This window comes from Chiloscyllium plagiosum, chromosome 24, assembly GCF_004010195.1.
Source record: "Chiloscyllium plagiosum isolate BGI_BamShark_2017 chromosome 24, ASM401019v2, whole genome shotgun sequence".
NCBI classification, from domain to species: domain Eukaryota; kingdom Metazoa; phylum Chordata; class Chondrichthyes; order Orectolobiformes; family Hemiscylliidae; genus Chiloscyllium; species Chiloscyllium plagiosum.
In genome coordinates this window covers 13,750,954-13,774,702 of record NC_057733.1, presented here as the reverse complement: position 1 = coordinate 13,774,702, position 23,749 = coordinate 13,750,954, and the positions used below count along the sequence as shown (strand labels likewise).

At 40.4% G+C, this 23,749-nt stretch overlaps 1 protein-coding gene across 12 annotated transcripts in view; it reads left to right on the top strand.

Annotated features, from left to right (window-relative positions):
* The window catches only part of LOC122562032 (myocardin-like), a 662,438-nt gene that overhangs the window by 523,658 nt on the left and 115,031 nt on the right, over positions 1-23,749 (top strand). For 2 of the 12 annotated variants that reach the window (XM_043714463.1, XM_043714462.1), the window contains exon 1: positions 19,929-20,190. The exons of 7 other annotated variants lie outside the window; for them this stretch is intronic. In XM_043714463.1, the coding sequence (XP_043570398.1) occupies positions 20,076-20,190 (115 nt within the window). In that variant the 5' untranslated portion in view covers positions 19,929-20,075. Of the gene's footprint in view, positions 1-9,679; positions 10,944-19,928; positions 20,191-21,047; positions 21,155-23,749 lie in introns of those variants that run through there. 3 more of the 12 variants (XM_043714473.1, XM_043714474.1, XM_043714472.1) reach the window with 3 other exon arrangements.

The window sequence follows — 23,749 nt, the reverse complement described above, 5'->3', positions numbered from 1 at the left end:
TTGCTGTGTTCTTCCGGCCTCCTGCTTGTCTACACAATTGATTGAAGCTTCTAATTTAGATTTTTCCTTTTCGTTGTCAGTCCCTACAACATTGTACACCAAGGCTATAAAATACAGAAATGCATTTGCATGATTTATCATCTCCTTTTACTGCCCTCAAGGAAATAACGAATGCTATGTTTTATTTAGGTGCTCTGTTTCTCTTTAGCGGTCTTTCCATCATTGCATGGTCACTGAAATGGAACTTGATATCAAGCGCAGTGTGGTGGCATAAAGAGCAAATTAACCTCCCCTTTCAATACCCAAGAACCACTCAAAGTCCAGTGGCAAACTCCAGTCATTGGAGCTTCACTCTACATCAGTTCTCACTTGCTACAAATGTTGCTCTTTTCTCTCATCCCATTCTCAGAAGGGTACCATCCAATTTACCATAAACACTTTTCACTTGGCAAGATATCTTCCTGGAATGTTTGAATAAGATTGAAAACTTAACGTCAATTTGTCCCGAGTTATGGGAATTTTTATTTTTAGGTTTAGTACTTATAGCCACCAGTAACACCATTCCACATTGAAGTCTTGCACCTGGCTGAGATAATTTGCTCCTGTCAGCTTGAACGAGAGGCAAGTCCCATTGTTGGAGGTGAAAGGTCAGTCCCAGCCCATTGCACCATCTGTCTTCCATCCTGATCCAGTTCAATTTGTTAATTATCACAATGTGAAGACAGGCACAGGCTCTGCAGACTGAGTTTTTAAGGTTTCTACCAATACCGCACAATGCTGCAGTTAACTCAATGGTAGACATATTTATTTCAAGTTTCTATAGGAGAGAAGAAGGTATTTTTCTGTGCATCTATGTTGTGTTATATCCAAACTTCAATCACACAATACTAGCACTGCCATCAATGGGAAAATAACCATTTCACAGGAACAGGAGTAGGTAATTCAGCCCCCTGAACCTCATCAACCTCATGGTTGACCTATTTCTCAAAAGTAATGTGCAACAGCTTAAACTCAATCTTCCATCTCTTTTTTGATTACTTCTAATTTCATTTGGAAATGTATTGAAGATTGCAGAACTAACTTTCTTTCCACTAAATCCTGAATCCTCCCTTAGAAAAATCATGCCACTTTTCTGAAAAGGCATTGGCTATTATTTTTAAAGAATTGGGCGACACTGTGGCTCAGTGGATAGCACTGCTGCCTCACAGCACAAGGGTCCCAGGTTCGATTCCAGTGTCAAGTTTGCACATTCTCCCCGTGTCTGTGTGGGTTTCCTCTGGGTGCTCCAGTTTTCTCCCACACTCCAAAGATGTGCAGTTCAGGTGAATTGGCCATGTTAAATTGCCCATAGTGTTAGGTGCATTAGTTAGAGGGAAATGAGGCTGGGTGGGTCGCACTTCGGAGGGTCGGTGTGGAGTTGTTGGGCTGAGGGGCCTGTTTCCACACTGTAGGGAATCTAATCTAATCTAGAAAGAAAGAGTGCAGAATAAACATCTTAAGTCTTCCATGCCATTGAACCAGCATGTAATATGAATAGGCAGTCATTTCCAGTGTTCTGAACATCATTTCAAAGTTGTTGTGACATAGCCCATAGTAGTACAAATAATAAGCAGGTTAGTGCATGCTGTGAGTAGTTTACTGTCATGGACAAACTAACAACCACATTGCAGCTTGTTCACTTTAGGAATTTAACAGATCATGTTCTAAAATGTCACCAGTTTTACTGTCTTTCTCCAGTGTCCATTTCTGCTATGAAACAGTCAAACCAATAGATATTAGAGCATTACTTGCATTCTTCTTACTCTACATGTGTTAACTTTAGTCCCACACTGGCAGCAGCTGTTGTCACAGATTAAGTGTCTCTTCTGGCTCAAATTCAGCACTTCCTTGGTTCCTGTCCAGTGCCTATTGTGTGTGTTTGAAAATATAAGGGCTTCTGTTACACAGGTCATCTGAAAGCATAGCAATTGTTAATGGAGAGGTACACAGTATTTTCTCAGTTCTAAGAAGGGGATTTGGCTAACAGTTTTAGTTTGTAGGATTCCACTTGTTCAGAAGGGTAGTGCAGACATTTGTGGTCACCCAGCACAAAGTCAGTGATTTAAAGGTACCTGTAATGTTGCATCAAGGAGCACCAAAATGTCCAGAAATTCAATTGTCAAATATCACTCACTATTTTCAAATAAATTCTACTTTTACACATATTCTCCTTAAAAATAAAATGAGAGTCCAGGACCTAACCAATACTGTGGCCTAGACACTGATCTTTGATATGTGTGTGCAAGTAAAACCTACTGTGAGGATCCTACATAAGGCAAATAGCCTCAAATCAGTTCTTAGTGGTCATAAATTACTGATAGTAAATGGGCAAGCTTATTCCATGATTGTGAGATGGATAGACAGTCTATACAATTGAACAATTTGCATTGGCCAGAAGGCACTGCATCTTATGTTACATGCACTTTCAGGAGTTTCATCTTCATTGGCATCAAAACTAACTAACTGGTGTACTTCATTTCACATTGATATTAATTCCATATTTCTACCTTTCACGTATAACTTTATCATGCCCTGTCCTTTAAATCTCTATGTTTTCCTTTTTTTCGATTCAAGATGGCGCCATTACTAGGCGACTCCTTGCAAGGTCCCTTCAGCATCTAGGAGAAAGTGAGGTCTGCAGATGCTGGAGATCAAAGTTGAAACTTTATTGCTGGAACAGCACAGCAGGTCAGGCAGCATCCAGGGAACAGGAGATTCGACGTTTCGGGCACAGGCCCTTCTTCATTCCTGAAGAAGGGCCTGTGCCCGAAACGTCGAATCTCCTGTTCCCTGGATGCTGCCTGACCTGCTGTGCTGTTCCAGCAATAAAGTTTCAACCCTTCAGCATCTAACATTTCTTAAAACCGTTCCACACTCTTAAACATAAATTCTAAGTACCTGTAAACCTTGCTCTGTTTAAGCATCCAATGATCTGTCTGCCCTTACTTGCTGTGGTCTGCCTGGTACTGCTCGCAAACAAAGCTTTTCACTGTACTTCAGTATACTTGACTACAATAAATCAAATCAAATACAACAGCATTGTTTCTCCACATCGAGTTTTCCCTCCAGCTTTCTCCCCTTCCTTATGCCAGTGATTCTTACATGGGATAGAGTTCTGCAGACAGCAGTGTCACTCACCCACTTAAAACAAGTGACCATTCTTGAGACCAGAGTCCAAGCAGTGACATGTTATTTATTTGTGAGTGAAGTACCACACAATAAAGCCAAATCATTTCTCTGTGGGGTCTACTTCAAGACTCAATAATATGGGATGAGAAACTGTTCTCATCTGGGTGAAGATTACAATTGGTAGACCACCGCTGCTAACCCATTGAAATGAAACTTGTCTAGTCAGTCTAGCTTACTCCTCGTTAGTGATGTATACCTTCTGTCTGAATTATCAAGAGCTAAGTAGGACAGCATTTTTATTTGGCAAAACCATTCTTAAAGTCTTTTAACTGTTGCAAATGTATGGTTTTATAAGATTGTTATATATTGGAACAGAGCCTTCAGTTTGAGATAATATCGAGGAATAAAGGCAATTATGTGAACTGTTCAGAGTTCTGCTGACAACAAACCTGATTGTTCTTGACTAAAAGAGGTCTACTTTGTCTTATTGGAAAGAAGATGCAGTACATTCTTACCCATAACTAATGACCAGAGCAGCTGTGCTGGTTTAGGAGAGACTCTTAGTCTCCTAGTGCCAGGGAGATATTAGGAATTTCACATTTTGTAAACATAGGCAGCACGGTGGCTCATTGGTTAGCACTGCTGCCTCACAGTGCCAGTGACCCAGGTTTGATTCCACGCTCGGGCAACTGTCTGAGAGGAGTTTGCATGTTGTCCCCGTGTCTGTATGGGTTTCCTCCCACAGTCCAAAAATATGTAAGTTAGGTGGATTGGCCATGCTAAATTACCCATAGTTTTCAGGAATGTATAGGTTAGGTGCATTAGCCATGAAAGCAGAGTTACAGGGGCGGGATGGGGGATGAATCTGGGTATCATGCTTTTCAGAGATTCGGTGTAGACTTGTTGGGCCAAAGAGCCTGCTTCCATGCTGGATTTTAAGATTCTCTAAGAAAGTTATACTTTGGACTGTCTATTAAATTTCAAGGATTTGCAAGGTGTGCAAAACTAGAGAAGAAATTGTGGGGCTCCAGGCAGAGATATTTGAATCATCTATGGGAATGGGTGAGGCGCTAGAGGACTAGAGGGTAGCTAATGTTGTGCCTTCACTTAAGAAAAGCTAAAAATCACACAACACCAGGTTACAGTCCAACAGGTTTATTTGGAAGCACTAGCTTTTGCCGCGCCGCTCCTTCATCAGGTGGTTATGGAGCAGGACCATAAGACACAGACTTTATAGCAAGGAAGATCGCGCATATTGACACAGACATCACATTTCTAAGTTCTTTGCTATAAATTCTGTGTCGTATGGCCCTATCCCACAGCTACCTGATGAAGGAGCAGCAGTCCGAAAGCTAGTGCTTCCAAATAAACCTGTTGCACTATAACTTGTTATTGTGTGATTTTTAACTTTGTACACCACAGTCCAACACCTGCACCTCCACATTAAGAAAAACTGTAAGAAAGAAGCCTGGGAACTGTAGACCAGTGAGTCTGACATCAGTGGTAGGTACATTGTTGGAGGGGATTCTGCGAGATCAGATTTATGTACATTTGGAAAGGCAGGGAATGATTAGGGGCAGTCAGCATGGATTTGTGCATGGGAAGTCATGTCTCACAAACTTGATTGTGTTTTTTGAGATAATGACCAAAAAGACAGATGATGGCAGAGCAGTGGATGTTGTCTGCATAGACTTTATTAATCTTTTGACAAGATTCTGCATGGTAGCCTGGTTAGTAAAGTTAGATCACACGGGATTCAGGGCGAGCTTGCCAATTGGAATAAAAGATAGGCTTGATGATAGGAAACAGAGGATGGTGATGGAGGGTAGTGTTTTGGACTGGACTCCTGTGACCAGTGATATTCTGCAGGGATCGGTGCTGGATCCACTGTTGTTTGTCATTTATAGAAATGATTTGGTTGAGAATTTAGGAGACAAGGTTAGTAAGTTTGCAGATGACACCAAAATTGCTGCCACAGTGGCGAGTGAAGAAGGTTATCTAAGATTACAAAGAGATTTTGATCAATTGGCCCAATGTGCCAAAAAGCGGCAGATGGAGTTTAATTTGGATAAATGTGAGGTATTACATTTTAGTAAAATGAACAAAGGCAGGACTTATATAGTTAATGGTAGAGTGCTGGGTAGTGTTGCCAAACAGATTGACCTCAGGGTTAAGGTATATAGTTTTTTGGATTTTACATCACAGGTAAACAGGGTGGTTAAGAAGCCATTTAGCATGCTTGCCTTTACTGCTAAGATAGTGGAGTATAAGAGTTGGAATGTCATGTTGAGGTTGCACAGGATGTTGGTGAGGCCACTTTTGGAGTACTATGTACAGTTTTGGTCACCCTGCTATTGGAAGGATAGTATTAAATTTGAGAGGGTTTAGAAAAGATTTACAAGGATGTTCCTGGGACTGGAGTTACACGAATAGGCTGGGACTTCTTTCACTAGAGTAAAGGAGGGTGACCTTATAGAGATGTATGAAATCATGAGGAGCATTGATAAGGTGAATTACAAGGGTTTTTTATCTAGGGTAGGGGAATTCAAAACTAGAGGACACATTTTATTGTGAGTGAAGAAAGATTTAAAGGGGATCTCAGGGGCAACTTTTTTATGCAGAGGATGGTTTGTATTTGGAATGAACTGGCAGAGGAAGTGGTAGATGCAATTACAACACTTAAAAGACATTTGGAAAGGTATCTGAAGAAGAAAGGCTTAGAGGAATATGGACCAATCATATTCCTCTAAGGTTGGACTAGTTTAGTTTGGGAAACTTGGTGTGGATGAGTTGGAGCAAAGGGTCTGCTTCTGTGCTGTGGATAGCTATTTAACACTATACAACTATACCAAACGCTGGTGTGGCCACACCTGGAATATTGTATACAGTTCTGGTCCCCATATTTCGGGAAGGATGTGGAAGCATTGGACAAGGTGCAGAGGAGATTTACCAGGATGTTGCCTGGTCTGGAGGGAAGGTCTTATGAGGAAAGGCTGAGAGACTTGAACCTGTTCTCATTGGCAAGAAGAAGGCTAAGAGGGGATTTGATAGAGACATACAAGATTATCAGTGGATTAGATAGGATAGGCAGTGAAAGTCTTTTTCCTAGGATGATGACGTCAGCATGTACGAGGGGGCATAACTACAAATCGAGGGGTGATAGATTTAAGACAGATGTCAGAGGCAGTTCTTTATGCAGAGAGTGGTATGGGCGTGGAATGCACTACCTGCTAATGTAGTCAACTCAGCCACATTAGGGAGATTTAAACTATCCTTAGATAAGCGCATGGATGATTTTGGGATAGTGTAGGGAGGACATGCTGAGAATAGTTCACAGGTCGACGCAACATCGAGGGCCAAAGGGCCTGTTCTATGTATTGTTCTATGTTCTATTTCTAATTGGATACATTATCCATATGATTCATGTTGCCTTGGAGTTGGGCTTTGAGAGGGAGAGAGAGCAAAGAGATGGAAACAGTAGTTCTCTATTGTATTCTCTAATATAGATGCATATTCACCCTTCAATTCAAGAGAATGTGACAGTTTAAATGAAGCTGAAAGGTTTGCCTAGCTTTGTTTAGCGATGAAGTGATGTCCAGGGTTAAAAATATTCTGCAAGTCAGCTCAAGATATACAAGTTACCCAGATGGGAAAGAAAAGAATCACATTGGACTTGTTCCTTAAGAATGAAGTGCCCAAATAAGAGACAAGTAAGAATAATAGTAGAGAGAGATTTTCATTGTCAAGCTGTCTACTGAAATAGTTTAGTCAATGTTGCTCTTAGTTTGTGTTAGAGTAAAAGTTTTAAATGTTTAATCTTGTCATGTGATCTATTATGCCATCCACTGGTGATTTGAATTTCTTCTTAAAGGTTATTGGTCTCTATTGATACATATTGGTGCCTATTTTTGAAACAGATTTTGATCATTAATTTATTTTCATCAGTTGGGTCTCTACTGTTTGCAAAAAATGATAACAGAGCAAGTCAGCGTTGGGCAAAAACAAGGTACTTGCACCATCATAGACATGAGGCCCAGAGCTCATTGCAAGAAGTCTCCAGTGTCCCTTTACAATAGCATAACCTCGCCCAATTCCAACCTTTTCAGTATGGCATCGTGACTATCTAGGTCTATTATTATAATTAGATTACCTACAGTATGGAAACAATCCTTCGACCCAACAAGTCCACACTGACCCTCTGAAGAGTAACCCACCCAGACTCATTCCCCTACATGATATTTACCCCTCACTAACAAAGCTAACACTCTGGGCAATTTAGCACAGCCAATATGGCCTGCACATCTTTGGATTATGGAAGGAAACCAGAGCACCTGGAGGAAACCCAGGCACACACGGGGAGAATGTGGAAAATCCACACGAATAGTCGCCCAAGGCAGGAATCAAACCTGGGTCCTTAGCGCTGTGAGGCAGCAGTACTAACCACTGAGCCACCATGCCACCCTTGTTGACAACTTTGGCTTGACATGATCCAAGTGCCCACCACTGGTCACACCACATGTCCTTTGGAAAGCTAACAATCTGTTAATCACCAAACTGGGTGATTCTGCACTGTCCAGATGAACAATCTCCCACTCCTCCATCAGAACAACGAAAAAGAGAAAAAAAAATAAAGCTCAGCTGCCTTCCAAGCAATTGACTCCCATTCTGTTACAAGTTTAGTGCAGTCCATTATTTTTATTGCTGATGTTGTCGTGCAGCGACGGAGTTCCTACCTCTGCGTTAGAACGCCCACGCTCGTTTCGCCTGCTTCAACGTGTATGTCCAAACAGGTTGATGAAAACACTTGATGAATAATATGCAAATGGCCTCGTGACTTTGTTTTGCCCTGAGGAACCAGCACTGTCCTGGAAAATTCAAATCAGACAGTCTGTGACAACCCTTAAGGTTTGTCCCGGGAATTCAGTCACCAAGGATTCGTTGATCGTGCAATGTGCCCGTTTTGAAACAGCGCATTCATGGGCAGGGAGTTGGGAGGGTAGACTTGACTTTTTGTCCTTGAGATGGTGAAGGGGGAATGAAGATCTTGAAGTAGGGATTCGTTCATTGATCCTCTTTAGTCACAATAAGTCACTGCTGCCTCACAGTGCAGGGACCCTGGTTCAATTCCAACCTTGGGTGACTGTGTGGAGTTTGCATGTTCTCCCTCTGTCTGTGTGGGTTTCGTGCCATACGTGTGTGGATTAAGTGGATCGGACATGCTAAATTGCCTGGTGGTGTGCAAGGTCGCTGGGCTGATAATGGTAGTTGTTGGGTTATGGGGAGAGGGTGGGGTGCTTTTCAGAGGGACCCCTGTAGACTCGATGGGACGAATGGCCTTTTCCTGCACTGTGGGGATTCTATTGTTATGAATGATGGACTTGGCCAGACTGGGCTGTAGATCACTGCAGAGCTGACTAATACAGCAGGAACCTGCACTGATGTGTGGCCCTAAGGAAAACCCGCTCTCTCACCGACCGCTAAACTACAATTTAGTCCAGCAACTGAATATTATCACGCAATTTTTATTTTGTTTTTTTTTAAATCGTTTTGATATGCGGCCAAAGGCTCCTTCCCGGACAATATGAAATGTGGATGCGTTTCCCACTGGAAGGACAGACCTCTCCCTCTCCCCTGTTGCAGTTCGGAGTGTTAACGGGACGCGGGACATTTCCCAGTTGGCTCAGAGCCAAAGGCAGTTGTAGCGCAGTCTGAGTGTAAACCGGGGTGTGAGTGAGTGTGGAGCAGAGCAGAACGGGATCCCTGCCCTGGAGAACCTCGCTTCACCTCACCCTGACCCTGAGACACAGACGGCAAGGCAAGGGCGACAAGGGTTTGCCCAAACCGATTCCTATTCCCACTGCAGTGGGATTCATTCCCCAACTATCTCAATATTATTGGGCTTTGAGTATTGCACTATGTACACTCACTACTAAAATACATGGGCATGTACATAATTACCTAAACCTAAGGGTATATATAATTTCACCCTTGTAATAAAGCAAATAATATTTAACCTTAAAGCTCAAGTTATGTTTCATGGTGTCGTGTAATCTCTGGCTGCCTCGGTGCAGGTAATTTGGGGGGGGGGGGGGGGGGGAAGGAATCTCTGGCGAATCCTTCAGCAAGCTGGAACTGCCGAGAGCAACTGCTTGTCTGCCCGTTGGTTTTTGCTTGCTGTCCCGTACCCGTTCGGTGGGGCAGTATTTAAACACACCGTCCTCCCTGTCCCCCAGAGCCCTGGTGCTGTTCGCTGTGTTCAGAGAGCGGTGTGCGTCCCTTTGATGAATGAGTAGTCACCTGTTTCTGTCCTGGATGGGAGGCTGGGGGAGAGTCGCAGTAGTTTGACACATTCCCCAGCTGTTGTCTCCCAAACACAAAACCCGCAAGGGACCTGGCTATAATAACGACAGAAGGAAAAGAAATAACCAGATAGGACGCCCCCTCGCGTTTTCAATCTAACCAGAGTTCATATCATGTGTTATATATAGTACAGAATTAACTTAAGGAGTTGAAAATGCTACTTTTAATATTACCAGTGTTGCAATCTGACCAGAGTTTATTATCATGAGTTGTTCATCGTATTGTCATTTTAAAAAGTGCAACTTGAGGAATGGTAAACTAAGTTTAATATGACCAGCGTTTCAACCTGACCAGACTTTATTTACAGTACTATCATTAAAGAAAATGGAATTTAAGGAATGGAAACTAACTTTTATATGAGCAAATTCTACCTTTTTAAAAAATAAGTAATTCGCATTATGAATGAGTATAATAATTACATAAAGAGGAAGCAGCGAAAAGCACCGACAGTTACAGTAATTATATTGTATTTTGCTGTTGTTTCAGTGTTTAGGTGGTGGGGGTCAGCTCATGCAGTTTATACGCGAGGGCTGCCTTTGTCAAGTTTTTTGGGGGGAATCTGCATTAATTTGAAGATTCTTAACATGCTAGATTATGAAGCCAAACCCGTGATCTCCAACTCCTAAATTTAGCGATCGGAGCCAGCCCAGTTATTTACTGGCCCAATATCTGAGTTACTTCCTCGTTACTCTGTCGCTGGGGTGTCCCACAGGCTGCAGCCTCCCCACGCACAGGGACAACCCGCTTTCTAATTGTGACAACTGCTGATCAGCTCCGGGCTTCAGCACAGTGTACGAGGCTTGTCCGGGACAACAGAGGCAACCTCCCGTCCTCGAGGTGACGAGCCCGCACCGGGCACACTCCACGATCGCTAAAGCTCCGCAGCCTTTAACCGATTGTCGCTAGCACTGGCTCCCTCGGAGCCAAAATCTCCGCGGTGCTGCTGCTGCTGCTGCTGGTGGTGATGATGATGACGATGATGATAGTCAAAGCCTCTGCAGTAGGAGGGTCTGAGCTGAGTGCACATTAATTAGCCCTTCCCAGCGCCGTGCAGTGTGACCAGTTGCTGTCTGCTCTCCGAAGGGGAGGGTGCATGGGACCAAAAAACCTTTTCACAAGTTTCTTGCTGCACACAGCTACCCCTGCTGCAAGAGCACAGAAACGAAGCAGTTGCACGTCCATGTGTGAGAGAGAAGGAACTTCTTTATTTTCTGGACGAATTCTTACTTCTCGATTGCAGTGTGACCAGTTGCCTTATTTTTTTTGAACTTCCACCTTCCTATCTGAATTAATTCATGGTGTGAGAAATTACTAGCTTCAACTGATCTTGGCCGAAATTACTGGAATTGTAACTATCAACATGACACTGTTGGGCTCGGAACATTCACTGTTGATCCGAAGCAAGTTCAGGTCAGGTAAGACAAACTTGTCGTATGACGAAGTATTTTTGCTATAGGGTTAAACGTGACCGTATGTCATTTTCAAACTTCTTCATTTAGAAGTTGATTACAACGATCAAACTTGTTGGACTATACCCTGGTGTTGTGTGATTTTTAACTTTAATTACAACGAAGACATGACATATTACTTTATGTAGAAACTATAAAGCTTCAACCTGATATAGGGTCGTTATTTATTGATCAGAAACTTTGTTGCATTTTCTTAGGTTTCTGACAACTTCTCTTATGTCGCTATAATTCTAACAGCTTGAGACTTTGCTCGACAGAACATTCACGGCTACAGTCACATCCAACCTGCAGGGATTTAAAAAAAAATTAAATACATAACCTGTTGATACCAATCGGCTACTTGTAATGTTAGATGCTGATGTTGTGTGGATCTTTCCACAGTGCAGCAGATAGGTGGCCATGAGGGCTTTGAGATATTTATAACTGTCACATTTTCTATAAGACGACTTGTTTACCTGTCCAAAGCCAGCTGTAAAACAAGTTGAAGATCGATGGTGTGTGTATTTGCCAAGGTCTAAAGAGAGAAGTAACTGTTTTCTCTCCTACTTCAGAGTAATTATTGCTGTTAGTTTGATTTTTTAAAAAAAGATCTGTTTCCTAAGCTACCACTTCAGGGATGTTATTACACACATCTGGAACAGGTGGGACTTGAGCCCAGGCCTCTTGATTCAGAGGTAGAGACACTACCACCACTCCTCATGAGCCTCTTATCTCTTTGCTTGATTAAAGCCAAATCTGGATTGAAAGCACCGGAGATGTTTTTTAGCCAGTACAAGGGATTCTCTCAATGCGCCTGTTGACAGAGCACGGATAGCACAGAATGAAGCCTGCAAGATTCCTATTGTGTCCTTGAAAACCAATTTACCATTGCTGCAATGACATGCAACTGTAACTCTGGCTTTGAATGGCCCTCGTTCATTCTTTTTCTACTAATAAAACCAGCTCATAGTGTCAGAATTTCTTGTTTGTCCCCTTTTTCTATTAGAATTTGTTAATACACAAGTGGGTTTAAATTTAATCATGGCTGTGCATTTGATTTGTAATATAACTTGTACAATTTAACTGTTTACTCTAAACAATGTTACATTGGAGGTAAATGGGTTTTCACACTTGTTATAAATTCAGTAATTATAAAGCCACACATTTCACACATGATTGTGCATATCCAAATATACTTATTTTTTCTTCAGAACTAAACAATTGAAATCTCATTATTTAAGAAATTACACCATGCTATTGTTTGTTTATGAGGCCCTAGGTCAATTAACTAAAATACAACTATTAATGTATTTAGCATTTTTTTTGCCATAATTAAAAATGCCAATAGACTATTATGTTCAAGAGTCACTAGATTATACAAATGTTGTACAACATTAGTTTATTGTTTGAACTCTACATTAAATTTATAAATGCCTAACTCTTCAACATTGTGACAACACTGCCACCTTCCTGAAACAGATTATAACTAAATTTGACATTCATGATTCTGATTTCAGAAACAATTGACTTTTTTCAATTTTTAAAAAGTATTGAAAGTATTAACTTTTTTAAAAGATATAAACATTTTAAGATTAACACTACGCAGCACTGATAGGAAGTAAGGCATTTAGATAAAGGAAATGTGCCCTACTTTACTGCTAAGTGAGTACAAAGAAGCCAGAAAATAATCACCAAATAGGAGTTTCCACTGGAAAAGAAATTAGTGTCAAATTTTCTTTTTGCAATAATACTTATGATGCACATTTGATCCTGAAATCAAAACTTTGAATACAACCATGCAGCTTTCTTAGTAAAGAAACAGTAAAAACTTGGTAAACTGTCAAAAACGACAAGTGCCACCACAGTGCACACAAGCAGCACAAGAGTAAACAGTGGGATAGTGCAACAAAAATTACAGTTTAAAGTATTTATACAGCAGGTAGATGAAAGAATTTTTATCTTTTTGTTTTTTGATTCATAGATCAGTACAACTCATCTATGTACATTCTTTTGTTTCATTCTGGATACTTTTCAACAGCACATTTCTGTGATCTGTGCTACATGGTCCTGCATCAGTGAACTAAATTCTAGGCTGTCATTTATCTGATTTCAAGTCATTGGCTGGGAAACTCTACCAGAAAACAGATCAATCATTGTCCCTTTCTGTCTCAGGGCAGCCATTCTTTGTATACTCATTTTATTGAAAGTATGGTCAGTTTTTAAAGCAATGGGATGGCCACTCACCATTATATTTCAAGACTAATTGAGTTATTCTATTGGCTTATTTATGAAATTCAGTCGCTCCTTAAATCAGTTTCCTAATATATATATGCCAGCAGTAACCTCTTAAAATGATTGGAACAAAAACACGGTGCATTATTTCATAAAGCATTTTTTATCAGTAACGTTGAACTTCACCTCAAAGCATCACTTGTTTGTCCCCAACCCATTGATTCCATTATGAGAATTAATTTGAAATCACAAAGCCCTGGACAATTAATAGACATTGAGATCAACAATTAAATAGTGAAGTAATAATCTTTGAAACATTTCTGATATGAAATTGTGTATAGTGTCATGTCAAATTCCATGTATAATTCTTAAATATATGATGGGGTTGGAATACTACAAAAGCAGAATTTGTGTTAATTTGGCAACATAAATGCTTTGGCGAATGTATTTAACTTCACATGCAAGCTTAACGTAAACAGTTTTGCTGTCTTTGAAACTAATCAGCTCATTTATAGTACTTTTCTAGAAAATCTCTTTTAATCTAGTTTTCGTTAACAACGCCATTCAACTTAAATGTGACATTAATCTCAAGTATAATTACCTATGGAAATTAGAATTTATTATTGGTGCACAGTTACCAGGGTGACATCAGAATGTAATAATGTGGTTGCTGTACAAAGCAGTTCAACTGTAACTCCCTAATATCATTAATCTTTCCAGTCAGTACAGATGTTAATATGATGATATGTGGAACACCTGACAACAACCTGTTGGCATAGGTCTGTGATCTAAATTTTGTTACACTAATGAGCAGCTGATCCTAAACTGCCTATCATAAAGGTAGCTTGACTGAGACTTTAATACTCAGGGTGTTACTTATGTAAACAGCACTGGAATTCATTCAAGTATCAGTTTAATTGGAATTGATGGCTATTTTATTAACCCTCTTCCATCTTTCAGTGCTTGAATTTGTCAGATCATACTGCATTTTCACTCACTGTATTCTTGGCTCAGTGGTGTTTTGTGGAAGATTCTACATTCATTGTCTTACATTGCTTTACCTTGTAGTACTGTGCAGTTAGTGGAAAGTGGTTAGTGGAAATTGGGATGTCATTGCATTGGAAGGAGCCTCATATCTAGCCTGGCAATTAAAGCTCGCTTGAAGGTCGGTGATTTAAAGAGCTGAGACAATTGAAACAATTTGAATGCTTCTTTCTTCAGTTTTCAAAAAAAGGGCACAATGTATTTTGAATTTTGCTGCACAGCCAGGTGTGCCAAATGGCAGATTCATTCATCCCTGTACATCTGAATGCACTTTAGCAGATGATGGCTATAAATATTCCCTCACACACGTGTCACGTTAACAGGTTCTGGGGCAATCAAAAAACATTGTAAACGGCACCATTGGTACAAAAGGAGATAACATTTGTTTCCATTGATTGAATACCTGAAATCCAAAAGTAGAAAAAGCTTAAAAACACAAAAATAAGTTACTGCACATCAATCAGTATGTTGAGAAAGACAGGTTAGTACTTTACCTGGGGCCTCATGCCAATTAGAAATTTGGCTGAATCTACCCAATGTCATCTGTTGGTCATTTTACAATATATAGAGTGATGCTGTTAGCCTATCAGTGTTCTTGATCTTGAATCCAGATGGTAGAGATGAAAGCACAATGGGGTAACCTATTCAACTTGAATCTCATTTGTAAGTATTTAAGGATATTTATACATTGCACAAAACAAAAGAAAGGTTCAACAGCTTTATTTTTAATAATCACACCCTTCTATCATTAGGAAGGACAATGAATTTTAGAAGGCATGGACAAATAAGGCATGGCTTTGCAGAGAAAACTGCATGGGTCAGACCCTTGCTGTAGAACTGAAGATGGTTTCCTGGCATGACAATAACAGAACTGCGTTCATTGGGTCTTACATCAGACAGGATCCTTCCCATAATATTGGCATTAAAAAGAATGCAGTGTTCATCATCTATTTCCTTTCCCCCATGTCTCCATTTTACTGGGATATATTTCTCATGTACTGGATTCCATTCAATACCTTTCCTAAATTGTTGTTTTATTGTGTGTGGTAGCCCTAAAGGTGGATACTGTCAGACTTTTCAGCTTGTCATACACAGAAGAATGATAACTACTTAGAGTCTTGCCTTCCCACAATAAGCACAATGTCCCACCAGGAATTGTTTGCAAGTGGATGGCTTAGTTTTCATTTAGATGGCAAATTCTAGTGTAATTTGGGTGTGATGTGATGGGATTACAAGTTAGATGATCTCATGGCACAAAAGAATTATTTTGCCTCATAACACAGGAATTATTCAGAATGTCAGTAGAACACTATATTAGTCATGCAGTCAAACTGATTGTCCATACCAAGATAATTTCTCACTACTATACTGATCGCATCCCTCGTTAATAGGCATACCTTTGAATATTCAGGTCCTAATCATGGAGTCACATTGCAACCCATACTGTACTAGCTATCTTATCCTCTTTTATGTACAAGGTTATCAATTCATCCATTTGTTGTAAATGCCATGGGCATTCAGATAAAGAACTTTCGCTTATGTTTCTTCATTACTTTTCCCTACTCTGACCTCATTGACTGGTGTTCTTTTATGTTTCTACTACACCAGACTGTCAGCCTCGATTTGGTGCTCACTTCTCTGGAGAGTAACTTTTATATTCCTTGTTCTTAGAAGCAAGAATATTATAAACTGACACATGGATGACGCCTCATACATCAGAAAAATGACCAGCAATGGAAATCTACAGTGTCTGTATGGCTCATTTGTGGAAGTAAACTTAAGTGCAAAACCAAAGATGAAAATTCCTTAGGTACCTGAGTCTGACTCCACCTCTCAGATTGTGTGTGGTTGGGTGAGCTCAGGCAGGTATAAACAAAATGGGAATGTTAAAAAAGCTTTATAGCAAAAACTGAACAGAATGGAAACCGACTGCTTTAAAGCTGAGCCTGTCATAATATCTCACACCCTATAATGCTGTGTATCCCACCATGCTTGTGCACAATTTAATTTTTTTGATTGCAGTTGTGGCTGTCATAATTGTAACCACAGTTTTATTTAAAACCTAGTGTGTTAATAAACAGCCCAAACTGTTAATTTCAAAAGAAAAGATACACAGGAAGGTTGAAACGGTAACTATCAGGATGAGCTGTAACAGCAGGTTTTCTTGACAGCTGCTTGCTGTTAGTTAAACAACCAAGCCTGTACTCATTTGAAATATTTCAAAACCCAGCCATCTGTGGATTCTGGGATCCAGAATACCATTCTTTTCAAAAAATAATTACTAAAAATTCTAATGGTGCAGGGGAAAAACTGTATACCAATCACATTCATTGTCAATTTTTGCTTTTCTTTCTTTCTGTCTGCTATCAATAAGTGACTGCCTGATAACATTCTTTATAATTTACAACCAGCAAATGAAGAGAACATTTGAAAAGCACCATCATGGTATGACTATGGTGGCTGTTTTTCGAATGTGGCAAATGTTTACCATATGTTATGGTCAAGATCCATCATGGCAACTCCACAAAATTTGGTTGTATGATTTGCATTTACTATTGGTGGATAGGATTGCTGATGCATTGTCTCATTCCAAAGTTCAGTTGGCATTTACACTTCAATCAGAACAATGATTACTTCACATGGACACCACAGTTGTTAGATAGTTGCAAAGTTTGGGGTTTTCAGAATAACTTTTTAAAAACTTTTCTGGTATGTTCATGCTTATTGAAGCAAGTGTTGGGATTGGACCACCCATTTATTTTATGCTCACTATCAGCATGAAGTGCTGCCTGTCAGTTATGTTCAATGAGTCGGATGCAGAATAAAACTCTCACAAGAAAAAGAGAGAGAGACTCTTAGGAATTTTCTGAACCTCCAGTTTAGGAGATGTTCCTAAATAAATGGTTAGCACAGTACTTGTTTCTCTGAAACATTCAGTTTCACTTCATAAGTTTAAAAACACAAGTCTCAGTGCTGACTATTTAGGTAACTCATTAAATGTAAGATCTGTAATATATAGGAACACAGGTATAGGGGTAAGCCAGTCAACATCTTGAGTCGGTTCTGTTAATCAGTTAAATCGTACTGACTTGGACCTCAACACTATTTATCTGCCTTTCGATCCACATCCAATACCAAACAAAATCTAATGACCTCAGTCATGAAACCTCCCAGTTATTGCAGTCATGTGTTCATATCTTTTGGGAGAAGAGAACTGTCTGACTTAGTTTAGATTAGATTCCCTGCGGTATGGAAACAAGCCATTCAGCCCAGCAAGTCCACACAGACCCTCCGAAGGGTAAACCCATCCAGACCCAATCCCCTACCTTATATTTACCCCTGACTAATGCATCTAACTCAATAGGCAATTTAGCGTGGCCAATTCACCTGACTCGCACATTTTTGGATTGTGAGAGGAAACCAGAGCACCCAGAGGAAACCCATGCAGACACAGGAAGAATGTACAAACTCTACACAGACAATCACCCAAGGCGGGGATCGAACTCAGGTCCCTAGCACTATGAGGCCAAAACATTGAATGTTTTTAAGGAGGAGTTAGATATTGTACTCATTGCTAACCACTGAGCCACCATGCCGCCCTTGAAAGAAATTGACTTCAATGACTCTAAGTGGTAAAAGTGCTTCCTAACTTCCATCCTAAGTTAAAGATTATGTACACTTGTTCATGCTTCTCTGTCTAATCCATTTAGCCTCATCAAAACTGTTTAATGTTTTAAACACCTTGGTCAGGTCACCCCCTCAGTCTTCGATACATGAAGGTAACAAGCTGAGTGACAGTTATAGTGCTTCCCCTCCCTTGTGTTCTGCTGAATCCTGATGGGGATTCAGAGGTGAAAGAAAGCTTTCACATAGACAGCTAAAAAGAGGACAGAAGTCAGGGCTTAAGAAATAAGCTGAACAGTAGGCCATTTGGCCCTTTGTGCTCACTCTGCCTTTCAGTGACCTCAAAGCTGCTCTTCCAACAGCAGCATTTGCCTGCAGTGTCTTCTTATTCCTTACTGTTTTAAAAATGTAAACATTTGTAAAACATAGAAAATATGATCAGAAGTGGACCATTCAGCCTTTGGACCTATTCCTCCATTCAATATGATCATAGCTGATCATCCAACTCAGAAACATGTTTCCCTTTCTCCCCATGCCCTTTGACCCTTTTAGCAATAAGTACTATATCTAACTCCTTCTTGAAACATTCAATGTTTTGGTCTCAACTGCTTTCTGTGGCAGATAATTCCACAGGATCTCCATTCTCTCGGCGTAGAAATTTCTCCTCATCCCAGCCCCTAATCGACTACCCTGTAGCCTTAACCTGTAATTTCTGGTTCTGGTCTTTTCATCCCAATATTAAATATCCTGTATGATGGAAACTTCACATCACTCTGGAGTAGAACATTTCAAAGATTCACGACCCTCTGAGTGAAGAAATTCCTTCTTGTGTCGGTCCAAAATTGCCTGCCCTTATTCTGTGTTTCAAGATATTGTAATGGGAAGCATCTTTCCTGTGTCTACCATGTCTGCGTCTACCATGGAGCCCTGTACAAATTCTGCACCTCTTAAATGGCATCAGCTATTAATCTTTAAAACTGCAGAGAATTAGGCCTGAGGTTTTTAAACTTCTCTCGGAGAGGCAATCCCTTCATTTTTAGACACACCTTATGATGACATTGAAAAAGTCCCAAGACTCAGCATTTCAGAAGGAATTGGGGAAACTTAAAAAGATTAACATTAAAAAAACTGACAGAATGGAAAAATCAAGATTAGCCAAGACAAGTGTTAATAAATCCAACTATTTGACATTTTAAAGGATCAGGACTAGATTTAATAGCTTTTAACCACAACTATTACTATTGCTATAAATCCCAGAATGGTGATATCAGAATCACAGACGTAACCTTTATATAGTGTTCATTAACAAGTGCACAGAAAAGCGCTCTACTTACGATGGCCATATTCTCCTAGTGTAGATTACTCCAAAGAGCAGTTTTGTTTCACGGGCAGGATGCATGCAAATTGGCAGAGGGGCATAAATAAATAGAATGACTTTAAGACACCTAAATGGCACAGTGTCATATTAAGTGCCCATTGGCATGCCCTGTCTGTTATTTAATTCCATTGACTGCAAGGGGAGCAAGGAAGGCATGTTAACTTTGTAAAGCACCCACCGAAAGTTTGCATTTTGGGGTAAAACAAAGTCTTTCAGGCAAACATCTATCATACACTCTCGACGAACATCTACCACAGGAATATCAAACAATGCAATAGCAAAGGCAACAGGCGTGCAAATTTATTCAGAGTTCTTCACCGGGCAAACAAGTTACTTACAACGTTCAGCCAAGGGTGCAAGTGCCTGGCAGATACATTCACAGTACGACAACTGGAGATGCTATTTTTGCCAGTTTAATTTGATCAGTTGTGTCGAAATCATCTCGTTGGATTGCGGTGGCTGGGTCAGAGGGGCCTCAGCACTTCAGCCTGAGGTTTAACTATAGCAGCTTGCCTTTGAGAGGCTTCTATTTTTAATGTAGGTTCCCCAAAGATTTGAATTTATCAGTTCAGCTTTGTGGCCTACAGAACAGCCGGGACCTGTGAGGAAATATTTAATGCAGGTTCCAACACGAATGTCAGAAGCTTTATCTGCAGCAGCACCAGAGGGTGTGCTGAGTGTGTGATCTCATAATCTGAACTGTGTTCCCTGCCCATTCATTTTGGTTTCCGAAGGAAACACTGAAGTATGGGGACAGTTAGTGGGTATCTGTCTGAAATCAGGAGCTTGTGGGGCGCTTAGTACCGTTTGAGGATTTAAACATGGTCTACAACGCAGAGGGGCAGGAGTCAGGAATTACGCCTTGCAAAGTCAATGGAAACCGGGATGACAGCTGTCATGCACACTCCTATTTCATCTCCCGGGAATTAAAAGGAGGTTTGCTGATCGAATTTTTTTTTGACTTTGCTTACCCGCCCTCACCTCCCCACCCCCCTACCCCCATCCCAAGCTCGAAGCTTCTCCCTTTCAAAGAGAAGCAACGACATTAAACTGTACTGTAAAGATGTGCACTGTTTAAGCTATTGCTGAACTCTCCAGTCATTAGTCACTAGACAAGTTATGGCTTCTGTTATTGGGCGTTGTTGGTTCAGTAACAAATAGGATACAGGCTGCTGCCGGTTTTGAATTCACCCCTTAGGTTTGTGTACGTTAAGTGTGTACCTACCTTGTTTTAAAACAAAAAGAAATCACAACCCTGAAACTTGTGACATATTCTGTTTTCGACAACGGAAATGTGTATGATCAGTGCAAAGCTACCTCAATTAAATACATTTCTAACTTTAGTTATTAACATGTCTGCAATGTCCGGCACAGAGTCTGTCAGGTACACACCACACAAACTCTCAAAGAGAGTTTTAATGTGACAGTATAGATACTGCACACTGTGATGGTGAATTATCTTTAGGGTGTAAGGGTTTGACCTCTCAGTGTTCACTTTTTCTCTCTCTCTCTGTTCCACTTTACATTCAGCACCGGGACCACACACTGCCGTGATCCTGTTTAAAAAGGCTTGTTTATAACTATGCATCCTGTTTTTTTAACCATATATTTGTAAGGGTGTGCTTTTTGTTTGTCTTCCAACTTTGTGCAGCTGTTTGTCACGGATGCCACAGATTAGTTCCTAAATAATACTTAAATAGTCCTTTTCTGAAATTTCAGGTTATGTTTGAGTATCGGGAGTTAACTCTGATTAGATGACAGTCTTATAAACTAGCAACAAGAAGAGGAAATGGGAGATTTACATTCTAGAATTTTAGTTTTTTTTTAAAAGTGAACATCTTGATGTCACCTGATAAGTGCGGCACTGCAACTACATCTAACATTGGAATCTGCTATTTGAGTAAGTTGTTGGTTCCTGCGCATCCACTAGAGGGAGTATTGCTAAGATATGGCGATCTCGTGAAAGAAAACGTACATTAGTTAGTGCCTTATCACATCTCTCAAGATACTAAAAGTATTTCACACAAGGAAAAAAAAATTGTCACATAGCTACTATTGAAATGCTTGCCGTAACAGTGACTATTTTTGCATCTAACAAAATATCATCAAGAACAGTTAGCTGGTGACATCAGTTGAAAAGGAAACATTTGCCAAGATATTGGGAGTACTCCTTGCTCTGTTTGGGCTGTAATCGCATATCACGACAGCACTCACTTTAATGCTTCATTTTTTACAAAAAGTTATTTTCAGCATTTCTTCAGTGCAGCATCAGAACCCGTGACTTCATTTACATATTAACTGAATTGAAATATTGTTAATTCTCCCACGTATCAACGTGAACCAGATTCCTCTTCACATTGATTTTGTGGATTTGCTCTCCTGCATTTTCTGCAAACGAAAGAACAACGCACATACATATGCATCAGATATAAAATCTACTCCTTCCTATCGGAAAGATGTTGTGACACTTGAAAGGGTTCAGAAAAGATTTACAAGGATGTTGCCAGGGTTAGAGGATCTGAGCTACAGGGGGAGGATGAACTGGCTGGGGCTGTTTTCCCTGGAGCGGTGGAGACTGAGGGGTGACCTTATAGAGGTTTACAAAATTATGAATAGGAAGGGTTTGGAAGGATATGGGCCGGGTGCTGGTAGGTGGGACTAGATTGGGTTGGGATATCTGGTCGGCATGGACAGGTTGGACCGAATTGTCTGTTTCCATGCTGTACATCTCTATGACTCTATCCCTGAAACACAGAAATGTCTAGAGTATAAGGAACACCTTGCTGAATAACGATATTTTTTAATCATCCTGTCCAGAAATGGTATTGTACGCCTCTGGAGCAGATGTGACTTGAACCCAGGCTTCCATGCTGAGAAGTTGGGACATTACCATTGCACCAAACAAACACTTTTTGCTGAATAAATGCAGCTTTAGGTAATCCCTTGCAGCTGTCTGAAATGACCCGCAGGCAATAAAATTCAGTGGTGTACTCTTTAAGAAGTACAGATAATGGGATACCTGTCTGAACTCAAAGGTTGAAGCATTGCACAGAATTGAGCCTTGGTTTTACTTCTTAAAAGTTGGTCAGAGCTGCATTGAATCAGCACAATTCCTGCTCAGATGCTGTTGAATCTGCTGAGGTTTTCCAGCATTTTCTGTTCTTATTTCAGTTGGTCAGCATCCACTGTATTTTGCTTTTGCATCAATATTTAATCCATTTATTAAAACATGTAAGTGATAAGTGTTTAATGTTTCATTCCTTTTTTTAAAAAATGCCTTTCTGCCAATCCACTAGCAAGAACAGATTGAACATGGAAATATCAATGGCATTCTTTCTCAGTGGTCAGTCATTTGTATGCATAATCATGCAATCAATCAGTGACAACTGAAATGGACAAGAAATAGTGCTGAAAGGATGAGGCCTTGCCTACAACATTGACAAAGAAATAGATAACAGTGATAAAAGCTAATTTTCTCCATTGCAAATGTACCTTATGTTAGGCACACACTGATTACCATTGATTAATTGTGGTCACCAGGGATCCTGGTTACCTTTCCTCCAGTGGAACCTTTCTGGCAGAGAGGAGAGAATATGATGAATCATCACAACTATGCATGGATGGGTAGCAGGACAATTTTAAAAATATCACTTTGGATGAGCCCCCTGACACGATCTCCCCCCTGGCAGATATTCCCTGAGTGGATGAGCAATGAAATCCCCACTTAGTGACATTTAACTGGCTGCTTGGTGGGAGATTGCATGCCAATCTTAGGCAAAAAGGAGTATTTCTCAAGAGGTGACCTCCTAGCAGCTAGAGAAGACTCATTATCCCACCTCCCTCTCTCAACTATGCACACTGAAGATCTTCTGCCTCAAAGTTCCCCTCCACAGTGATGGCCTGACAACTACGGCCATGTTTAATTTCAAAATGTCCCAACATCTTCAGAGCTCCCTCGTATTCTGCTGGTCGCCACAGCAACACCCATCCCTCCATGTGGGGCTGTTAGCAGGACTGCTTCCATTGATCCAACCAGCTCCCAGTCCCAGAGTCTTGACACCCTCAATCTGATTGCTTTCCCACAGTATTTGACTATTAGGCAGTAGTCTGCTTTCCTCCACATCCTTTGCCTGGCTCAACAACAATGGGAGTTGATTATCTTTCTGTAAGCAACACAGACTGTATTCCCACATAGGTCTTGACAGTTCCAAGGCAGCAACATATCTCGTGGTTTAAAAAGTGTTTGATCTTTGTTTTGTTGTTACAGCATATTTATGCCACCCAAACCTCAGTGGAGCTACCACCTTGTTAGCACACTGTAATGCTATGCAATCAAGTTCCTTAAGTAAAAGCCACAAAATTCAAGGATAGGTAGCAATGCAATGTAAACATTTTGTATATTAAACATATTTTATACAAGCAGGAGATAAGGGTCAAATAATTTAAATTTAAAGATAATGTTCTGTGAAAAAATGTACTGTTACTTAAAAAAAAT